The sequence below is a fragment of the Entelurus aequoreus genome, linkage group LG05 (assembly GCF_033978785.1).
Source record: "Entelurus aequoreus isolate RoL-2023_Sb linkage group LG05, RoL_Eaeq_v1.1, whole genome shotgun sequence".
NCBI lineage: Eukaryota > Metazoa > Chordata > Actinopteri > Syngnathiformes > Syngnathidae > Entelurus > Entelurus aequoreus.
In genome coordinates, this window is record NC_084735.1 from 62,678,331 (window position 1) to 62,694,381 (window position 16,051).

General features: G+C 38.4%; 1 protein-coding gene across 1 annotated transcript in view; it reads right to left on the reverse strand.

Moving 5' to 3' along the window:
* Window positions 1–14,089, reverse strand: part of LOC133650860 (ryanodine receptor 1-like) — a 62,758-nt gene extending 48,669 nt beyond the window's left edge. The window contains exons 1-27 of the mRNA XM_062048573.1: window positions 14,001–14,089; window positions 7,494–7,613; window positions 7,334–7,432; window positions 7,229–7,249; window positions 7,087–7,161; window positions 6,938–7,016; window positions 6,648–6,760; window positions 6,472–6,571; window positions 6,295–6,391; window positions 6,143–6,217; window positions 5,903–6,059; window positions 5,673–5,837; window positions 5,473–5,594; window positions 5,205–5,391; window positions 3,685–3,820; window positions 3,519–3,614; window positions 3,317–3,435; window positions 3,109–3,242; window positions 2,809–3,050; window positions 2,528–2,720; window positions 2,227–2,443; window positions 2,055–2,159; window positions 1,645–1,748; window positions 785–868; window positions 546–705; window positions 328–475; window positions 39–244 (exon numbers count right to left, since the gene is read on the reverse strand). Coding sequence (XP_061904557.1) covers window positions 39–244; window positions 328–475; window positions 546–705; window positions 785–868; window positions 1,645–1,748; window positions 2,055–2,159; window positions 2,227–2,443; window positions 2,528–2,720; window positions 2,809–3,050; window positions 3,109–3,242; window positions 3,317–3,435; window positions 3,519–3,614; window positions 3,685–3,820; window positions 5,205–5,391; window positions 5,473–5,594; window positions 5,673–5,837; window positions 5,903–6,059; window positions 6,143–6,217; window positions 6,295–6,391; window positions 6,472–6,571; window positions 6,648–6,760; window positions 6,938–7,016; window positions 7,087–7,161; window positions 7,229–7,249; window positions 7,334–7,432; window positions 7,494–7,613; window positions 14,001–14,048 — 3,402 coding nt within the window. The 5' untranslated portion in view covers window positions 14,049–14,089. The remainder of the gene's footprint in view (window positions 1–38; window positions 245–327; window positions 476–545; window positions 706–784; window positions 869–1,644; window positions 1,749–2,054; window positions 2,160–2,226; window positions 2,444–2,527; window positions 2,721–2,808; window positions 3,051–3,108; window positions 3,243–3,316; window positions 3,436–3,518; window positions 3,615–3,684; window positions 3,821–5,204; window positions 5,392–5,472; window positions 5,595–5,672; window positions 5,838–5,902; window positions 6,060–6,142; window positions 6,218–6,294; window positions 6,392–6,471; window positions 6,572–6,647; window positions 6,761–6,937; window positions 7,017–7,086; window positions 7,162–7,228; window positions 7,250–7,333; window positions 7,433–7,493; window positions 7,614–14,000) is intronic.
* Between the last annotated feature and the right edge of the window lie 1,962 nt (window positions 14,090–16,051).

A 16,051-nucleotide genomic window follows, 5' to 3' on the forward strand; every position in this document is an offset into this window, starting at 1 on the left:
CATGTTTCACAAAAATTACAACTCTGCCTCAGTCACACCTTAAAACCGTTGAAGACGTAGGCCCACTCATCTGCACCAAGTTCAGTGTCAGCTCGGACGCTGGGTCGGGCCCAGCCCACCCTCATTTCTCCAACGGTCACAGCCTCAAATTCAAAGTACCACTTCCCTTGTGTGACAGCATACGACTTCTCGGCTCTGAACACTCTGATCTTATCTCCACGAGCGCTGCCTGTGCCAGGCCCAACTGCATGAATACAAATAGAGCAGAGGTAAAAATTAAATAATATATTAATGCTGTCCTTCAATAGACTGAGTGTACAAACGTACTGCTTTCCTGGTCAGGTGGTTCAATGTTGTAACCATAGCCGATGAGGGTACGAACCGCTGCACAAACTGTATCCCTGTTAGTCTTTTTGGTCTTTTCATCCAGTAGGTTGTAAGGAACAAGACGAGGATTGCGCTTGTTCATAATATCCTATTCAGGAAAATGTATTATACAGTTAAGCCAACTGCAATTTATTTTCATTTTTAGTGCAGAAATGTACCTGCACAATACTGTATGTCCAGCCCTGGCGCACTCGATCTCTGGCCCACACATTGTGCCCATTTTCCGCCAGTCTCTCCACAAGAGTGTTCTGATTAGGAGTCAGCTTCACATGGTTGAGGTCCAGTGGAGCAGGCTTATAGCCGCTACTCTGCATGTAACTATAAGGACCAATGTTGTTAGAGAGCTTTTAAAGGAACATTAGAATTAATTACTTTAAAATATAGAGAGGTAACTTGCGTTTTGGGAAGCTTTGTTCTTTTCAGATTCTCCTCTGCTTTCTCATCTCCCATTCCTACATGGCAGCCCAGTGCCAGCAAAGTCCTTTAAAATTATAACTATAAGTTAAGCACGCAAATAGGTAAAAGTGATTTTCGTTTTTTTCAATTAAAGTAAAATCCACTCAAACATGGATACTTTAAAGAGGACCTATGATGATTTTGCTCTTTTCTGACTTATACATGTTGTTACATTGTTAGATATTCATGTTAAACAAAGCCAAAGTATCATATAATAACAGAGCAGAAAGTGAAGGTGCAACAAGACAAGGAATCAAACAAGAAGTAGACCCCCAATAGGAGCACCAGGACAGGAAATGATAAAAACACAGTAAAATAGTGAATAAACAAAACAATCTTGTAGGATTACGACAAAGTCTCCACCAACGCACATCTTGCAGACAGACTACAAAAACGGGTTATAAATGTGAATGTGGAGCAAAATTTAGAAATTAATTTACACCAAAACATATCGTTTACATATTATCTAGACCACAAGGAAGAGTTTTAAATGTAGATTAAAATCATCATAGGTTCCTTTTAAAAACTCATCATTTTCCAAGAGTCTATAAATGTTCTCATTCATCCAGGTCATTGTCATCTGAGGGCATTCAATCGATCGCAACTGGACTGTTTGGTTTGTCTTAGAAGATGTTTCGCCGCTCATCCGAGTAGATCTGACCAATCTAAGTCTATGAGCACAAACCGATGAAGCCGACTTCGGATGAGCGGCGAAACGTCTTCTAAGACAAACCAAACAGTCCAGTTGCGATCGATTGAATGCCCTGAATTTTCCAAGTGTTTTGTAAGACCTTGACTTACTTGAGAGTCTCTCCTGACATTGCTAAATTGTAGTTTTTCTCTGGTTCAGGCAGACTCTGGAAGTCAACCAGGCAAGGGTGCAGCTTCTTGTTGTCATCCCGAAACTTGATTTATCCATTTAAAGACAAAATATACATTTTAGGGAGTATTTTATTGTGTAACAAAGTATTTTAGGTAGGGATGCACGATAATGGGAATTTGAACCGAAACAGATAACCATTCATTTACAGACGTTTACAACCGATTAATGATAACCATAACCGTTATTTATGTATTTATATATTTACACAATTTTTCTTTATCGGAATTATTGATGTGATGTCATAATTGCCATTATTGGTCGATAGTTATTAGCCACCAATAATATTGTGTGTCCCTAATTTTAGGTGATTTGAAGGAAAGACACTCACAGGTCCATAGGTCCACCCTTGCTCAATGCGAGTCACAGCCCATAACTCGTGGCTATTCTCTGCTAGCTTCTCTCGGATACGCTCCAAATGGGGAGGAAGCACGATCTGGAAGGGGGAAAAAAACCTTGTATCATTTTCAGAAGAATTCAGAGCCCTAAAGATGACCTTTTACTTGTATAGTGTCCACCGGGCAGGGAGTGAAGGCAGTGTGTGAGAGGGACTGTGTTGGACCCAACAGGTTACGGACACCATCAAAGTCATGCTTATACTCCTTAATGGGCTCGATCCGCAAACGATCCCTAGGCAACACAGCCTCGTAGCACGGACCATATCCTGGCGGTGGTAGGAACTTGAAATCCCCATGACGGCCTCCAAGAAGAAATCGCATCCTTGCAGTTAGGGAGGAGGATTGTTTACTCAGTCGCACATGTTAAGAACAATCTACTTATCTTATAATATTCTCCTTTAGTTACTTCACGCCTGCAGAGAAGCTGACGACAGGAAAGAAGAGGCCATCCAGGTTGAAGTTCTCAAACATGCCCTGGACAGGATAACCGTTGATACGGAAGGAAATGCTGGGCACATTCAGGTCCAAACAGCAGCTAATCACGTCCTCTGCTGCCAAAAGGTGCTGATTGGGCGTGGCAACATGACGAGGAACACGTCCTGACAACAGAAACAGACTTACCGTTTTAGCTTCACAGAAAAGACGTCCATGTATTGTGTGTGGATACAAGACTAATGTTTAATTTACCTGACCAGAGGTGAAGCCCATCAAAACCGTAGGAATAGAGATCATCCCCAACACCATTGGCCCCCCAGCCTTCGCCTCCACCAGGGTATGGACTGTATCCCTCAGTCAGCGCCCAGCCCACACGCAGGTGATATGGCTGAGCAGTGAGGAACGGCTCAATATGATCCACCATCACCTCAAAATACCACTTTTTATACTGAGTGGATCCTTCGCAGGTCCCAAGGAAAATGTTGGGTCTCATACTGGAAAAAGAAGGTCTTTAGACAACATTTTCATCTTTACATGCAGTAAAAGACTGACCTGGTGACATAATTGATAATGTTGGTTTGCAGCAGGAGGTCACGACCAGGAAGTAGATTCTCTGTAATCAGGTTCTGGTTTGACCTCACGGCCACACCGTTGCACACACACAGAGAGCAGAGCACATCCAGAACCTAGACAAAAGAATGTATGAGGAATGTTCTGGTGGGTGCTGCCTTGCACTGTGGAATATGACGTTGCTACAGACCTTGTGATTGCGTCCGTGCTTATCCAGTAAAGAAATTATGGATTTGATGTGATTCTCCTGGATGATATTCAGAACCTCTGGACTCTCGATCAGAACACAGTACAACACCTCCAGTATTCCTATGATTAAAAGCATGACAATGCAAAGTACTACTTGCAGCTAATAAACTGAATCTTAAGAAAAAGCAGAGCTTCTGAAATACCTGACGATGCCTCCAAACGATCCAATTTACTGACCAGCCAGTCAAGGTTATCACAGAACAGCGCACAGTTTGATCGATTGCCTCTGATCAGAGAAGCTTTAGATAGAGACAGCAGTGAAAATGACATAAAGCCGAAGTGATATATCTGAGGATAGGACAGTCCTACCTAGCAACTCGTAGAGTAAATTAACTATCTCCTTCCACGACTCCGCAGCTTCTTCCCCAGCGTATTCAGAGAAGTGTGCGGCTGTGTTGTAGACATTCAGACGATCAACACAGTCCAAAACAAGGGTTATCATCCCCTGTCAAGAACATCAAAGGCTCAGAGCAGTGGTGACAATCTTGTGGCACATTTACAGTCCGCAGGCCCATATTTTGTAGTTTAATTAATTGCGGCCCGCACACCCAGGGCGGATAATAGTTAAATATAGGCAGTCATGAATCCTTTTATAAAATATGATAAATACAATAACAGTGCAGACAAAAAAAATATAACACAACAAACACACATTGGGCAACACAAAGAGTAAGCTACACTGTAAAAAAGTCAGATTTTAACTGTCAGATTCTTTTGCCAGAATTTTACTGGAAAAATAAAAGTAATATGGTTTTTCTATTTACAGTAATGCAATGTAAAAAAAACAACATTAAATGTTAAAGTAAAAATAACTTTACTGTAAAATTAACCATGGTATTGTTTTTCAAGTTACAGTAATTCGGTGTAAAAACCATCATACATTTTATGGAAAAAACTCTGGCAACTGAGCTGCCAGTTTTTTCTCGTTAAATCTGACTCTGACCAGATGTTGGTCTTTGTGTTGCCCAGTGTGTGTTTGTTGTGCGATAATTTTTCCATCTGCAATGTTATTGTACAAACTGTAGTTTCTGTTCTTTATAGTGAGATTCTTGATTGCCATAATTTATATAACTATCAGCCGCCCAAAGTGTGTGGATGGCAATTATACTAAACTGAAAAAAAAAATCACAATACTTTAAAATCGACTGATGTAAAAAGTGTCTTTGACCATGTCCTGGGGAACTCAACAGTGTCAAAATGTAATATTTTTTTACATCCCATTTCACATTTATAAAGACTTAAGGTCCCCTACAGGTTACTATTGCTTCTGTTAGACGTAGTTTTTCAGTTTTTAGTTTCAGTTTCAGTTTATTTCGAACATGCATACGATACAATGTAATGCATCACACAATTCCAGTTGTTTCATTACAGCACGTCCGAAAAGGAGTAGGAAGAAGCAGAGCTTATTTAATCCTACCCCTTTTCATACCATATCAATTTTATCCAATTTCCTTGTTCTCTGTAACAGAACAGTAAACAAATAAATAATAAATAAATAATATACCATGGTAAGCATACAAATATTAAATACATAAATAATCTTTGTCTCAATAAAAAAAAAGGGAAAAAAAGGGTTCAAGATGTTCATCATAATTCTTGTTATGTGTACTTTGTGAACACTTGTAGTTTGAACTGTCTCTTAAACTGAATCATATTGGTGCTAGTTAAAAAAGTAACGTGGTTAAAACGAGATTCTGAAGGATATATTTTGTGTGGCCCAGCCTCACCCTCACCCTAGCTCCAGCGGCCCCGAGATTAATTGAGTTTGAAACCCCTTCCTTCGAGAAAATAATTTTTTAAAACGAAGAACAATAATAATGTAGACAAACCTCCTCTTGAAAAAGGTTCTGCCTGTTTTTGAGCGAACGGAGCTTGAACTGCTTGTCCTCGTGCTCCAGCTCCTCCTCAGGGGGCCGGAAGTAAAATATCAGGTCTTGAAGTGACAGCACCACAGTGTCCATCGGCAGATTAGGTGGATTTGCAGATTTGTTTTTCCCACTGAGGGCATCAAGACCTCTGGTGACACATGGATAACATACTTAGTATATAAAACTAATGGACCGCTACAAAGATTGTGTGTGAAATGGTCTAGGGTACTTGATGAACTGGTTGAAGAGGCCGTTTGTGCTGTAAATCATCCTTGCAGCTTGAGACTCTTCAGTCTGAGAGCGTGCAACTGTGAGTGCATCATCCATGTGACCTTCTTTATGGAGGATGGCCTATGGGTTGAACAATGGTGACGCACAAGGAATATAGTTTTTGTCGTGTATAAAACCAGCCATTTTAATCGGGATTACCTTTCTCTTCAGAGGACCTAAACGGGCGGATTTGGCATCTACAGCTGCATATGTGAGCCAGAGACCAGATGAGGCATGTTGCACAAAGCACATGGACTCTCCATACTTGATCTCTGGAATGCCCATGCCTTCCACGTCACGCTTCTGAGTGACTTCAATTTTTTCCTATAGTTCACATAAAGACTGTTTTCTTAAAGCTGCTGTTTTGTCTCCACTTGTCTGTCACTCACCTTTGAAATTCTGAAGCAGAAGGCTGCCATTTTAGAATTGGCCTTCTCAGGGTCGACCAACAGCAGCCCTTTTTCTTCATCTAGCAAAAGGTACCTTCCGGTTGTTATGTGACGAATTCTAAAAGACTGGCCCCATTTAATGTGACCACCACTCCAACTAAAGATCCATAAAGTAAAAAATTAAAAGACACAGTGTCAAGTCACTCAAAGTTGGATTTTACTTTTTTTTAGGCGACTCACGCAATGCGCAGGGGTTCCAATCTCCACAAGGACCGAGCATGGCTGCAAACAGCTCCTCCTTCATAATGAGCAACTCTTGGTTAAAGACAGAAAAAAAATATTTCAGACATTTTTTGTCCAATTAGAAAGAGGAATTGAGAAGCGTTGCTCACCTGCGCTGGTCGTCTCCTTGATCAGCTGCTGGGATTGCCAAACACTCATCCATGTGACCATGGAATAGCCTGAGCACATACCCTCCAGTCAGAAAACCTACAGAGGATGAGATTCACACTGCTAACGGAAAGCAAGGAGGTTTATGGATACAAATAACACGAAGAAGAAAATTCAACCTTCAGCTAGCTCACAACCAGACATAACCGGAGTCATTGTCCACAATGTTTGCATGAAGGAAGCATCCACCATTAAGTCACCGCTGGCATAGGACAGATGCTAAAAATAAATTATGAGTTAGAAATACATAGTTAACAAATGTATAACAGAGCATTTTCATGCAGTTTGTATTTACCAAATATCGCTCTGATGAAACACTGACAAGAATCAGGTCGTCTCCCACTCTGACTTTCTCGCCTTCAGATCTTTGCTTGGAGGCTGGATGGATGGTCCACCAGCAGGCTTCCCCTGCAACGCACAAACGTACGGACATGTTTCTAGCTATCCTACAATATTACTACACAAGTGCTATGGTAAATGCCATCTAAAAACAGATTTAGGGCTGGCTCAGGTTTATTAGTTATGATGCCTACAACTTGGGAATGCCCTGTATGCTGTATGGCGAGTGCAGAAGTTTATAGGCACCTGTGGACTCTTCCTGCAAGCCCACGTCAAACGCCAGCTTGTCTGTGAGCGAACGTGATGTCGTCAAACAGCTTAAGTACTGTGACAAAAAAGAATGAGGGAAAAAGGGAAGGGTTACGGACAAACATATTGAATTATAGTGCACTCACCATGCTCGAATGAGTGTGCTTCAAGAGGATGGCATGTCCGTACAGTAGAGTGCGATGGCCCCCACCTTGTGAAGACTGACACAAGCAGGTAGAAAGGTGGTTAAATTGGGAACCTTTGGGCAGAAAAGTCAGACAAACTTACCCATTTGTCCAAATCAACAGCCTGTGGGAGACAAAAACAGAGGTCAGACAATGTAAAAGTGAGATCCTTTTGAAATACTATTGTTAACAATGGAGAATGGCTGACCTCATCCACAGACGTGTTGGACAGCATCTCCTGCAGAGCCCGCACAGATAAGGACTGCTCCAGTATGAAGCAGCAGATGGCCAAATCGGGTGGGACATTCTGAAACGCAGCATATGGTGACAAAGAAGCTGAAGAACGAGACTGATGCATGCTGCATTACCTGAGCATTGGAGGTGGTCTCTAGGAAACAGAGACGATTTCCGAATCCTTCGCACGACAGGCAGAGTTTGATCTGCTCTTTTAGAATGGAGGCCGTGCACTGCAGGACCACATGATCATCCTGCAACAGACAACAAAAAGAGAAAGGAGCACTTATCAGAGACGCTCTGTGAGATCAGAATCAGAATCAGAATCAGAATAGTTTTATTGCCATTGTTTGAGAACGGGTTCACAAACTAGGAATTTTTCTTGGTGCAATCGTGCAACATAAAACACATATAACACATATTTGGTAATAAAAACTGAGCTATCAGATAGACTTAGAAGGAATTCAAGGAATTCAAGGAGCTACTGTTAGGAGTTATTGTTCATTTGCCTGATGGCCGAGGGGAAAAAACTGTTCAGGTGGCGGGAGGTGTGGGTCTGGAAGGAGCGTAGTCTCCTGCCTGAGGGGAGAGGGGAGAATAGTTTGTGTCCAGGGTGAGAAGAGTCAGCTGTGATCCGACCCACACGCCTCCTGGTCCTGGAGGAGAACAAGTCCTGGAGGGATGGGAGCTTGCAGCCAATCACCTCAGCAGCACGTACGATGCGCTGCAGTCTATTCTTATCCTGGACTGTGGCGCGGTGAGTTTTTTATTTATTTATTTTCATACTGCATGCTCTCATCAATGTTATAACAGGAAAAAAAGTAAAAATAAAAAGGATAACAGGAAAATAAGAAAAATATGTACTTTGTATAAATATGTTAACATATTCTTCTTAGTCACATTTATATACTTTTATTAAATTAAATAAAAACATTTGGGGTCTCACTTTTTAGTGTAAGATAAGCACATGTACATATCCTCTTCAAGAAAAATATTTTATATATAAATAAATGATGAATGAGTTATACTTGTATAGCGCTTTTCTACCTTCAAGGTACTCAAAGCGCTTTGACAGTATTTCCACATTCACCCATACATTCACACACTGATGGCGGGAGCTGCCATGCAAGGCGCTAATCAGCACCCATCAGGAGCAAGGGTGAAGTGTCTTGCCCAAGGACACAACGGACATGACTAGGATGGTAGAAGGTGGGGATTGAACCCCAGTAACCAGCAACCCTCCGATTGCTGGCACGGCCACTCTACCAACTTCGCCACGCCGTCCGTATATAGTATGTATGTAACCTTGATTTCAAAAGTCTGATCAGCGAGAATGAAAAGAAACCACCACAAACTTTCCTTGTGAAATCAGTTTGTCAGGGAGGAGGGGAGGCAACACCACTGTTCCTAATTGCTCTAAAGCAGGGATTCTGAAACTGTGGTATGTCACTAGTGGTACACTGGCTCCATCTAGAGTTACGCCAAATAATCACTTGATTTAAGTACAGTGTCACTGTACTCTTTACGGTGTGTAATGTTACAATAGCCAAAAATATTAAATATACCCGTTAAATAAAACCTCTGCCTTTTTTTAATTAATCAATAGGCCTACAAACACTGCTATATTTTAATGTTGGTTATTATGGTAGTACATGGAGAGACACATTTTTTCTGAGGTGGTACTTGGTGAAAAAAGTTTGAAAACCACTGCTCTAGAGTCTTGATTATTACATGTACTGTATTTTTTTTTACTGTATTTATTTTGCTGCCCTCCCTTGTGCCCACCTCTCTTGCTCTCTGAATCTGGGCCCCCCAAAACCTCCCACCCCCAGTCATATAAGCCCTCTATTTCAAGCCACTGCACCTGCTGTTCACACGTCCCCTTTTGGAAAGCACTAGATATTTCAGATTTCATTGGAAAGCATGTCCCACATCACCCTGCTACAATCAAGCAATTTGTTTGGCTGGCTTGCATGAAGGAGGAATTGACTCACAAAGACAAATTAGTACAGTGTTGGTTGGTTTAAATATATATCTTATATCTTATATTGTTTTGCTATTTAGTAAAATAATGGCCTTGAAGCTAAAATTATGACACCTACTAAAGTTTACCATTTACTACTGATTACCCTAAGTTTTGTTCAGAAATATGAGCTGGTACAAAGAGAATCCGAATCAGAAGTACTTTATTAATCCCCAAGGGGAAATTAAGACAAGAGGTGTTTTTCAGCTGAATAGTTGTCTCACTTGTATCTCAACACATTATGATCAGTCTGTTTAAGTGAGTTAGAGACAAAATGTGTCTTTTTTTCAAATGGGCACCAGCACAAAAATATTGTATGGATATGCTACCTTTGCTTGCCATAACCGTTTAACTTTGAACTTGTGTCTTCTACACAAGAATGACTGGTTTGAGGTGTATGAGGAGAGTTAAAGAATAATATTTCAGCACAGGGAAAATTAATATGAATTCATTTTTGACTTGACATAATTCATGTAAATACTACTTAGATAATTTAACTTTTTAAGTGGTTCTTGTGTATAACTTGATGAAGAAGTAGTGCCACAGTTTGAGAATGAATCAAAAATATATTTAATCTATCCATTTTTCTGTACTGTTGTCCTCATTAAGGACACAGTTAAGCTGGAGCCTATCCCAGCTGACTTGGGGAAAAAAAACATTCAGACTGTGGACAATTTAGAGCAGTGCTATTCAACTGGCAGCCCTGGGACTAAATACGGCCTTGGAATGACCCCCACCCCGGATCCCTGGTTCAGTTCAAAACGTTGAACATTTTGCTGCAAATTCCAAAATACTAGAGTGCTCCTATTGTATTGAGCAACTTGGACCACTGTAAACCCATTGGCAGATCGTTGCATTGACATTTTAACCTAACTAGCAAACATAGATCACTGGGGTCCATACTTGTGATCTCTTTTTTTTTTTTTATGTTGCCTATCATGTACAATCATTATGAAAGACATGATGACAGATTTTTTTTTTTTAATGCATTCTAAATATTACAGAAACTTGAAACAAAAGTCTGCTTACAGCGACGCCAATGGGAGGTCCTCTATTTCGCCCATAAAATCCAATAAATAACCATTCAAAAAGCGCCAACAATACAGGCCAAAAGTTTGGACACACATTCTCATTCAATGCGTGTTCTTTATTTTCATGAATTTACATTGTAGATTGTCACTGAAGGCATCAAAACTATGAATGAACACATGTGGAGTTATGTACTTAACAAAAAAAGGTGAAATAACTGAAAACATGTTAAATATTCTAGTTTCTTCAAAATAGCCACCCTTGCTCTGATTACTGCTTTGCACACCCTTGGCATTCTCTCAATGAGCTTCAAGAAGTAGTAACCTGAAATGGTTTTCACTTCACAGGTGCCATAGTTTTGATGCCTTCAGTGATAATTTACAATGTAAATAGTCATGAAAATAAAGAAAACACGTTGAAATGAGAAGGTGTGTCCGAACTTTTGGCCTGTACTGTATGTATACCTACGTGTGTCCCTATGTTTATATGTGTTCTGATGTTTCCTCACTTCCCTGCTCCTTGGAAATGTATTGTAGATCATAAATTATGCATCTCAGCTGGAAAGTAGATGGCTGAGGACGTATTGCGACAAGTTGGTACACTTCGACAGCCATTTAGGACCCGAAAATGGCCAAAGTGACACGAAAAGACGCTTTGTCCCCCCCCCTTAACCCGTTTCTTTGCGGGGATTATGAGACATTTTTAATCTAAATGGGAATATATGAACATGCCAGCAGTCTGCATCCTAATGACAGCAGACCTTGCACAGTAAGTGATGTTTTATAATGTTTGTTGGCTCTTATGAAGTCTGCAGTAAGTAATAATCAGTGGTGAAAAAAAAAAAAAAAGCAAACGTTGTGATGCGTTTTTTAAACTAAAATGATCAAAAAACGTAAATATTAAATGGTATCATAAATGTGCCCGTTACCACATTACATATATACTTACATCATGTATATAAAACCCTAATGGAGATGTTTGGATGCTTCTAAGGGTTTTATAGGCAGAATTTAGCGGCTCCCGTAGACTCTGTTGTAAGCGGACATTTGATCGCATTTATTTAATATTTAGAATGCTTTAAAAAAATAACATCCATCGTCATGTCTTTCATAATTATTGTGAACAATAGGCAAAAATCACCAAAGTACAGTCCACAGTCCTCTCCTTTTTGAAATGTGATTTATGCAACTAAGGTGTTGCTGTAGCTTGTTTACTTCAGATGCAGTCAGTGGACATTTGTTCAACTTCTTTGGTTATACTTGGGGTGTTCCTCAAGGTTCTATTTTAGGTCCTCTCGTTTTCATCATTTAGACTATTGAAGTCGTTGCTCACAAGTTCAGTTAAAAAAAAAACTTGTGAGTTACTCACATTTTTGAAGCAGATTTTTAAAAACACAAGAGTTCTGTCAGAGAGATAATCTTTGACTAGCTTTATTGCAGAATTTCCTTAAAAACAGCAGAGCGCTCCTGTAACTTTGACAAAATAAAAATCAAACGTCCTTAGCTTTCTGGAAATGTGGCTCCTAAATCAATTTACTTGAATAGCCCTGATTTAGAGTCTCCAATTAACCCAGTGCTTCTCAAATAGTGGGGCGCATGCTCATTATAGCTATTGATCCTTCCTCATTTTGATAAAAAAAAAAATGAAAAAAATAGCACATATTGTTTTTGGTATATCGATCTAATAAGTTAATGTTTCTGATCAATTTGAATGTATTATTTAGTAGTAGTAGTTCATTATATTTTATTTTCCAGTATCAAATGACTCATGTCGCTCAAAAAATGTTTCCGTTTAAAACGATTTCTTTTTTTTCATGCAAATTGATGATGCACTTTATATCTTTACTGTTATAGACAAATAAGGTTATTCTTTGTAGTAAGTTAATCTATATGTCTTTCTTATTTGTTGTTTTAATGTTAACGAGTATACAATATGCTTATAACAATTTTTGCTGCGTAGAGTCAATGGGGGGGACAAAAATGGTTTCTTTTTAATGGAGAAACACTGAATTAACCTAACATGCATATTTTTAGAACTTAGGAGGATTTGTAACCCTCAATCTCCTGACTGTGCTGTCAATGTACTGTAACTATAAATAATGTAAAATAAATTGTTAAGCGCTTAAAACACACTTTGAGTATATGGCAATATATATTTACCATAAATGATATGTTACATGTACAATAGATGTGACCTGCACTACAGAATACCATTTATATGAAATCTGCCTGGCAACATATGGCGGCGTAAATGTACATTGGTGCTCATGCACTAGCATTGTATGTAATGAAAAAGTAACCCAGAAATGTTATTACAATAAGGTGAGATGAGTAAATAAGGCCACTGGGTAAATAAAGTGACCAACCATTTAGCATGTATTAGAACATGATAGCTTATTAAATGGCCACATGATTTAAGTGGCATTGCTATTACTGTAATTGACAATAACTATCAGACATCATAGATGTGTCTGCAGTGCTGCTGGCACACCAAATCCACTAAATGACAGATGTGCATGTTGAGTTTCTATGACGTTATGATTCTAAATTAATGTGTGTACAGTTATGCCAGGCTGACGGACTGCCTGACCTACACACACAAGGACAGCTGTTATTATGACACCTTCAGACGAGTATTGCTTTAAAGCATTAACAAGTAAAGTTCTGTTTGCGTATGTGTAGAAGACTTGGTAACGTTTTGTGCAATATCGAACATCCTCAGCAGCCCAATTCCCACAAGGAATCATGTAAGCAGGTGCTGAAATGGGCCTGGCTTTGAGGCTGTTAATCCTCACACAGTATATATAGATCTCAGCAACAGACACACACTTTATGAAGCATTGTTAGCATGCTTTTGATTCAGGCTGCGTCACAATAGCAACTGGAACATTAATCCAATTTATCATCCTAATTCAACCGGTTTAAATATGAGGTGTGTTTATTGGTTTTGCACATAGAACTGCAAGAGAACAAGATGGTGATGACCTTCATCCACGTAAAACAACAACAAAAGGAGGTGAATGTACAGAAGTAGATATATTTTTAGTCCAGAATTGGAGCAAAGATCACACTTACTTTTCAATTGTTAGTTGGTAATTGGGTAAAACATACTGCAAATAATCCAAATCTAAACAGATATGTTAGTTGCTTCTGTTCTAACATGATACTTTTCTAGAGTTAATCCTATAAATTGTGCACCAAAACAATTGAAAAAAACATCAGATTCTTGTTAAAAGCCCAAGTATAGTAAGCCACGGTCTTAAACTCATTCAAAGTTTGGCCTCTAAAACAGGATACCTCAACGTGTCATGTCATTACTTATATCCAGTTACTATGCACACTTTGTGTGTTGATGCTTAAAAGAACATTTTGTCTCTGTGATAAACCAGAATAATATCAAGTATCCACAATGATATAAATAGATAACAATGTCTACAAAACCAGCCAACTGTTCTTGTCAATCCAAATGTCGCCATTGCGAACATACCAAAATAAGTGAGACTGGGTATGATTCTGTGGTTTATTGTTCTAGAATAGAGAATGTGTTTATATGTTTTTAAATGTCATTCGAGAAATACAGCATCACTTACTGTTCGCAAGAACTGAATCTCTTCCTCGCCGTCTGCACTTTCTGCCATTCTGCTGAGGCATTAAAAACACCACCTTGGCTGAGAGAAATGTGCTTCTTGGTCCCCCTGATGACTGCAAGGAAAGGGGAAATGTTGCTGAAGGGTTAGAAGCTGATGGGGGTTCCAGCCCCTCACTCTCTCTCTCTTTCTCTCTAACCCGTTTTCTCTCTCTAGGACTCTTGTGATAGCTTGGGATTGACTGACTGTCATTCTCCTTCATAACTGCATAATGGAGAGGAGGAGTAACTGGATCAGGCGGCTCTACAAAAGTTTTTTTCCCCCTTTTGATTGTTTCAAAAAGGGTTCGATTCAAATTGCTTTGAAATCTGAAGGGAAGTATTGGTATTGGTATATATTATATATACATTATATATATGATTGTATTGTACTACTTATTATCAATATTAATATACTGTTATTGTGATTCATTTAATAGTATACTTTTCACATTTTGTTTTACAGAAATTAGCGTAGTTAAATTAAGAGGAAAATAAATAAACTTACACTGACCTGACAAACAGCTTAATATATAGGTACTTTTAATAAACAACATACTATACACAAAAATACATTAACTCTGTTTATGTTGTCTGTGATTAAGTGTCTGTTTTACAATTTCAGAGACATTTAGGAATTGTTATTAAAGAAATATTGTATATTTTTAAGCTATACAACAGGGTTCACCAACCTTTTTGAAACCAAGAGCTACTTCTTGGGTACTGATTAATGCGAAGGGCTACCAGTTTGATACACACTTAAATAAATTGCCAGAAATAGCCAATTTGCTCAATTTACCTTTAACTCGATGTTATTATTAATAATTAATGATGTTTACACTTAATTGAACGGTTTAAAAGAGGACAAAACACGAAAAAAATTACAATTACATTTTGAAACATAGTTTATCTTCAATTTCGACTCTTTAAAATTCAAAATTCAACCGAAAAAAAGAAGAGAAAAACTAGCTAATTCGAATCTTTTGGAAACAAATTTTAAAAAGAATTTATGGAGCATCATTAGTAATTTTTCCTGATTAAGATTAATTTTAGAATTTTGATGACATGTTTTAAATAGGTTAAAATCCAATCTACACTTTGTTAGAATATATAACAAATTGGACCAAGCTATATTTCTAACAAAGACAAATCATTATTTCTTGTAGATTTTCCAGAACAAAAATTTTAAAAGAAATTCAAAAGACTTTGAAATAAGATTTAAATTTGATTCTACAGATTTTCTAGATTTGCCAGAATATTTTTTTTGAATTTTAATCATAATAAGTTTGAAGAAATATTTCACAAATATTCTTCGTCGAAAAAACAGAAGCTAAAATGAAGAATTAAATTAAGATGTATTTATTATTTTTTACAATAAAAAAGGAAGGAATTTAAAAGGTAAAAATGTATATGTGTTTAAAAATCCTAAAATCATTTTTAAGGTTGTATTTTTTCTCTAAAATTGTCTTTCTGAAAGTTATAAGAAGCAAAGTAAAAAAATTAATGAATTTATTTAAACAAGTGAAGACCAAGCCTTTAAAATATTTTCTTGGATTTTCAAATTCTATGTGAGTTTTGTCTCTCTTAGAATTACAAATGTCGGGCAAAGCGAGACAAGCTTGCTAGTAAATAAATACAATTTAAAAAAATAGAGGCAGCTCACTGGTAAGTGCTGCTATTTGAGCTATTTTTAGAACAGGCCAGCGGGCTACTCATCTGGTCCTTACGGGCTACCTGGTGCCTGGGGGCACCGCGTTGGGGACCCCTGCATACAATATGTACAATACTAGCATGTAGCATTAAAGGTAACATTAGTTTATACACTAGATTACCGGCATCCAGTCAAAAGTAAAGCATTTTTCCTTCCTGGTAACGTCTTAATAAACAATTTTAACTAAATATTTAGCTCTATTTGAGCGACATTAAAATGCAATTTAGTTGCTACGACAACTTAATAAGATACTGTAGTTCGATGATGTATCGCCGTAGTTCACCCCACTACCTGTAGAGCGCGAC